This window comes from Trichechus manatus, unplaced genomic scaffold (assembly GCF_000243295.1).
Source record: "Trichechus manatus latirostris isolate Lorelei unplaced genomic scaffold, TriManLat1.0 scaffold00122, whole genome shotgun sequence".
Taxonomy (NCBI): Eukaryota; Metazoa; Chordata; class Mammalia; order Sirenia; family Trichechidae; genus Trichechus; species Trichechus manatus.
In genome coordinates this window covers 5,460,788-5,466,847 of record NW_004444058.1, presented here as the reverse complement: position 1 = coordinate 5,466,847, position 6,060 = coordinate 5,460,788, and the positions used below count along the sequence as shown (strand labels likewise).

The window sequence follows — 6,060 nt, the reverse complement described above, 5'->3', positions numbered from 1 at the left end:
GACTTCGGGGGAGTCAGAAGTGGGAGCAAGGATCAGCTTGGTGAGGGCCTGCATTTTGGGGGGCTGCAAACTGTTCAGAGCCTGAAGGGGAGGTCAGAGGAGCCCTCTTGACTCTGCACCTCCTTTTAGCTTGGGGGAGAGACCCCGGTATCCTGGGGGCATCTAAGCACAGGATGAGGATGAATCCGACTAAAGGGCAGAGGCGAATGGGAAGCTGGGCCCCTGGTTTTGAGAAGGGGAACTGGTCCCGCCTCCTCGCGCGACTTATCAGGGGGCGGGGCGGGTGGGCAGGGCATCCCTCCCTCCCGGCCCCGCCCCTCCCCATGCCCCGCCCCGAGACAGACACAGGCACATCTAGGCAAGAGGTGGGACGGTGGGTGAGAAGGGGGCGCTGGGTGAGGGGGGTGCAGCCGCGCAGCGGGCCGAGTCCAGAACATAGAGCGGACGGACAGACAGACGGACAGACGGACCTCTACTTACGATCATCTGTCAGCCGTGGTGGGGGCAGGGCGGTGGGGGAGGGGGGGAATAAGGCACCGTGAGTCTCCCAGGAAGGCCAAGGAGGGGGCGGCGACAGCACCGAGGGCCCCAGGGCAGCAGCCCACAGGAAGCGGTGGTGGCGGGAGGTCTGAGTCTCCCCTCCATGGTCACCTCTCTGTGACTCCTGCCCTCTGGAGTCTTCCCCATCCACCCGAGAACGTTCTCCTGCTCAAGATACTGTGGTCTCAACCCGTGTGCCATCGCTGTCCTCAGGCTCCCTACGCCTCCACCCTCCCCAGATCCTCCAGGCCAGGACCTGGGGACCCCAGCCCAGACACACCCCTCTGATGATGTTGCAGTCCCCCACCCCCAACCATCAGCGGGTTTCCCCCGCCTCCACTTGGCAACCTGATCTTTGGGGATCTTGGTCTCTGTTTCTGAAGGGTCTCAAATGCACATTCCTGGTCTCTGGATGACCCCTGACCTCTGCTTGACTTCTCGGACCTTGGACACTCTCCGTGACCTCTGGCTGACCTCCTGGAGCCCTCTGGTCTATTGGTCTCTGATCTTTGAAGTCCATAATCTCTCTCCTCCTTCTCTCTTGACTGACCCCAAAGCCCTTTGATAAGCCTGCTGACCCCTAGAAGACCTCTATGACTCATAAATGCCCTTGATTCCCAAGCTGACCTCTCTGCTCCCAGACCAACGTCTTTGTTTACTGGGTGATCTCTGACCTTCAAATGATTTCCTTGACACCATGTGTGACCTCTATGTCCCTTAGACATCTCTTGATTCTAGTTGACTTCTCTAATCTTTGAATAACCCTGACTGACTTCTGAATGACCTCCTTGAGCTGTTGATGACCCTTGATCCATGTGTGATCTCTCTGATCTTTGAATGGCCCCACTGACCTCTGGTGGACTCTAAGAACCTTGGATGACCCTTGTGCCTAGCTGACCTCTTTGACCCCCAATGCCTTTGGTCTGGTCCCTGAAGTGTCTAGGCACGAAGCTCTCTGGACTCCCACAGGGGAGGTGGCTCAGGTGTCCCCTCTGGCCTCCTGCTGGGCCTCACCGTTTGGTCAGTGAGGGGTGGCAGGACAATGGTCTTTTCCATGGTGTTCATGACCAACTTCCATAATTCCTTCAGCACCCGCTTGAGCACTGTCTTCTCACAGATTTTGGCAAAGAGAGTCAAGCTGCGGGCAAGGGGTAGGTCTGAGAGAGGGTCTGACTGGTCCCAGCCCGCGGAGCCTCTTCCCCTCAACACATTCATCTTCCTTCCATCCATCCATCCATCCATCCATCCACCATCCTTGCAAGAATTTATCCTTCTCCCGATCCATCCATCCATCCACCCACCCACTCATCCATTCTTTTTATCCATCTATTCTCCTAAGCATTTATTTTTTAATCTACCCACTCATCTCATGTCATCTATCCGTCCAACAATACAAATATTTATCCATCTATCCTTCCAATCATTTACCCACCCTTCCTTCAACCCTTTAGCCATTCATCCCTTCATGCCTCCACCCACCCACCCATCAAACCATCCAATTACCGCCCAGCAAGACAAAGGACTCTCCAGGTCAGCCCCTAGGTTTCTGTGGCCCCAGCACCCTAGTCCCTCCCTTTCCAGCCCCGTCCACTAGCCTGGCTCACTTGCTGTCTAACAGGTCCATGATGGGTTGCAGCACGTTGTCGGCATCCTGGGCCACACTGCTGCAGGCACTGGCTGGCACATTTCCTGTGCCCTTCACCTGACTAAGGATGTCACCCATCTGCTTGACACACTCCTCGATGTGCGGCTGGAAGCTGGGGACAAAGAGAGGAGTGAGTTAGACAGATTCTTCTGGCTTCCCAGAGGGGGACCAGATGAAGACCACAGAACCTCTTCTCTGGACCTTGACCTTGTATCAACAACACTAGGGAGCCATGGCTGATATCAGAGTAAGGGAGTGAGGGCATAATATCAGCAGTCTCAGCCATCATTTTTACTATGACTCGGGCACTCTGCTAAGCCATTCGCCTGTGTTGTTTATTTAATTCTTACAATCCTACTCAGGTACTATTATTATCATCATCCCCACTTTACAGATATATAATCTAAGGTTCAGAGAGATTAAGTGATCCACCCTAGGCCACAAAGCTAGTTAGTGATGAAGCCAGGATTTGAAGTCAGCGCCATCCAACTCTGAGCCTGAGGTCTTCACCATTACATCTACTAAGCCTCAGATGCCCCAGGCTCAGAGGGCTGGGGGCTGCCAACTTCCCCTGCCCCTAGCCCTGGAGATGTCCCCACCTGGTAGCAAACACGTGGCTGAGCTCATCCAAGACGTTGTTGAGTTTCACCTGAAGCTCCTTCAAAATGTCACTGGCCTCAGCATCCAGCTGAGGAGGGAGGAGGCATGTCAGGTCTGGTTTATGGAGTATGCATATTCCTGGGCATTTTTTCATTTAACCTAGGGGAAAGGATCTCGAGGGGCTGGAGAGGAAACTGAGGCACAGATGGTCAAGCAGCTTGCTTGGGTCTGAGGGAGTAGCTCTGGGACTTGCAGGGACAGAGGGGTGGTGGTGATCCTGCCCCATGTCCGGCCCTGCCTGGACTCCACCTCACCTCCTTCCCTCCCATGGCTTCAAACATCTTTTCAAGCTGAACTCGTAGCTGTTGAGTGTTGTTCATAAGGATGCAGGGCTGGAGATGGGAACAGAGGCGGAGTTAGATCTCGGGAGCCCTCCCCCAGAGCCTCCCCACCCACTTCCAGGGACCTTGGAGATGGTTTCAGGGTCTGGGTCTAGAGGAAGCTGGGTCTCACAGTGGGGTCTGAGAATGGAAGACAGCATTTGGGCCCAGGTTCCTGGGGCTGCTGGGGGAAATTCTAGGGATGGGGAGGCAGGGAGAAGGACTCAAGTAATTTCCACCAGGGTCTCAGCTGGACCTGGTGGGTATGAGAGAGAGACTGGTTCTCTGGGTGTACCAGGAAGGGGATTCATTGTCACACACCCACAATCTCCTACTCAGACCCAAAGCTTTGCACATTCACATACACCCTGAAGGCTTCACTCACAAAAATGGTCAGAGCTGGGGTTAGGATCAGGGTTAGGGTTGAGGCTGGGATTGAGGTTGAGGTTGGGAATGAGGTTGGGTTTAGGCTTGGCATTGGTGATGTCATTGAGGTTGTGGTCAAGTTTGGGGTTAGAGTTGAGGCTGGGATTGGAGTTGAGGTGGGGGTTGGAATCAGGGTCAGGGTTGGGGTTGAGGTCAGAGTTGGTAATGGGATGAGTGTTGGAATCATGGCTAGGGTTGAGGCTGGATTGAGGTTGAGGTTTGGGTTAGGGTTGGTGTTGGTAATGTCATCGAGGTTGGAGTTGAGGTTGGGGTGGACAAATTGAAAGCATATTCTCTTACATCCAGATGCACGCATGCAGAACACCCCAGACATGAAGAGTCAGACATGCAGTCACACATACACTATATCCAATCAATCAATACAGTGAGACAACACACAGTCAGACACATGCACTGAGATTCCACATACCCAGACACAGAGCTGGACACACAGTCAGATCACACACACACATTCACACCATATCATCAATACAGTCAGACACACACACCAACATCAACCCAGGGTCAGTGCCCTGGGAAAGATGGAGCTCTGGGGGTTCTGAGGCAGGGAGAGGGAAGGACGGGGCCCCCCCAGGTCACCACTTTCTCCTTCTCCTTGGAGCAGTAGGAGGCAAAGTCCTTGGAGATGATGTCCGCGTACTGGAGGAGCACGTTGCTGATGGTCTGTAAAGGACACAGAGTAGGTCGGGCAGAGGGTGGGTGAGAGGAAAGACTGTGGCCAGGGTGGCCCCAGGTCACAAGATCCCACCATGAGCTGCTGGTGAGACCAGGGCTGGACCTGAACTCCCATTAGCACCTAAGATAGCCTATTGGCCTGGGCAAATTCTCTACCCAGGATGACCATTGAGACCCAGGCTGGCTCTCATGAGGAGACACCACCAGATGAGGACAATTATTGCATGTGGATCCAGCTCTTTTTCAGAGTAGTTAACCATCATATTAGCCCAGCCCCAGCCATAAACCTGACCTGATCCCTAATCTAATCCCAATTCCTAGTTACAATCCCCATCTTCAATCCAGCCTACAGCCAATCCAATCAAACCCCAACCCCAACCCAGTCCAATGACTCCAATTCCCAAACTCACCCCAAGGTCCACCCAAATTCCACATAAATCCCAACACTCATTCCAACTTCAATGCCAAACCAAATCTCTACCCTAATAGTAACTCTAAACCCTAGCCTCAAATTCAGCTCTAATCTTAACCACAACTGACCTCAAATGCAACCTCAACTCCAACCTCAATGACATCACCAACCGAAATCTCAACTGCAATCTCGATGACGTCACCAACCTCAATTCTAACCTCAACCTCAACTCCAACCTCAACCGAAGCCCCAAGCCCAACTTCAATGACACTGTCAATCCCAACCTCAACCCCAACCTCAATCTCAACCTCAACCCCAATCCTAGTCTCAATTCTAGCCCCAACCCTGATTTCAACCCCAACCTCAACCCCCAGCTCAACTCCAACTTCAATGACATCACCAACTGCAATCTCAACTCAAAGTTCAATGACGTCATCAGTCCCAACCCTAAACTCATCAGTCTCAACCTAAACTCAACCTTAACTCCAACCTCAACTCAAACCCCAACCCCAACCTCAACTCCGACTTCAATGACATTGCTAACCCCAACCCTAACCTCATCCTCAATCCCAATCTCAACCCTAACCCTGACCTCAACTCCAACCCTGGCCGACTCCAGCCTCAGCCCCAACCCTGACGCCATCCCCCACTCCCACTCCCGCACCTTGGCAAAGCGCCTCATGTAGTGCCCCACAATCTGGGGGTCAGGGCACTCAAGTTTCTTGATGATCTCAAAGCTCTGGTTGAGCTGGGAGAAGACATCCACCACGGAGCAGGAGAACAGTGCATGCTCCGAGGTTTGCTGGAACTACAGTGGGAAAGAGGCCAGGAGGGAGGAGAAAGGTCAGAGCCAATAGGCCCCAGAGCCCATCCCTCCCATTCTTCTTGGGGAGATCCAGAAACGAGGGTCAAGGACTGCAGTGTCTGCAGGACTGAAGGTGTGCCTGACCAGGCTGTTGAAGCCCCACTGTTCTGGAGTGAGATGCAGAGGGCAAGGCTGACTCAGGGCCGACCTCTAAAGGTGGATACAAAGACCATGGGGTGGGGGTGGGGGACTGGGGTTGGGCTTGATGAACTCAAATTCCATATTTGTTGAATGAACAAAAGACTTTGAAAACCCTGAATGAGACAAAGATGGCAGCCCTGTTTCAGAAACTGGCCCCACCCCAAAGGTAATTTTTGCCCCCATTGGATCCTAGAGGGAGTGAGGCTACTGTGGGTAGATCCTGAGCTTGGTTATGGGCCTGCCTCTCACCCCATCCTTTTTGTCTCGCTCCAGGGCCCCGTGCAGGAAATCCCGGGACACCTCCTCGTTCTCATCGAGCCACTGGATGACAAAGGGCTCAAACCACCTGGAACAG

At 53.4% G+C, this 6,060-nt stretch overlaps 1 protein-coding gene across 1 annotated transcript in view; it reads right to left on the bottom strand.

Moving 5' to 3' along the window:
• Positions 1-6,060, bottom strand: part of UNC13A (unc-13 homolog A) — a 67,412-nt gene that overhangs the window by 14,628 nt on the left and 46,724 nt on the right. Inside the window, exons 26-33 of the mRNA XM_004384506.1 lie at positions 5,955-6,051; positions 5,364-5,507; positions 4,192-4,275; positions 3,100-3,177; positions 2,785-2,873; positions 2,145-2,297; positions 1,555-1,678; positions 481-486 (exon numbers count right to left, since the gene is read on the bottom strand). Coding sequence (XP_004384563.1) covers positions 481-486; positions 1,555-1,678; positions 2,145-2,297; positions 2,785-2,873; positions 3,100-3,177; positions 4,192-4,275; positions 5,364-5,507; positions 5,955-6,051 — 775 coding nt within the window. The remainder of the gene's footprint in view (positions 1-480; positions 487-1,554; positions 1,679-2,144; positions 2,298-2,784; positions 2,874-3,099; positions 3,178-4,191; positions 4,276-5,363; positions 5,508-5,954; positions 6,052-6,060) is intronic.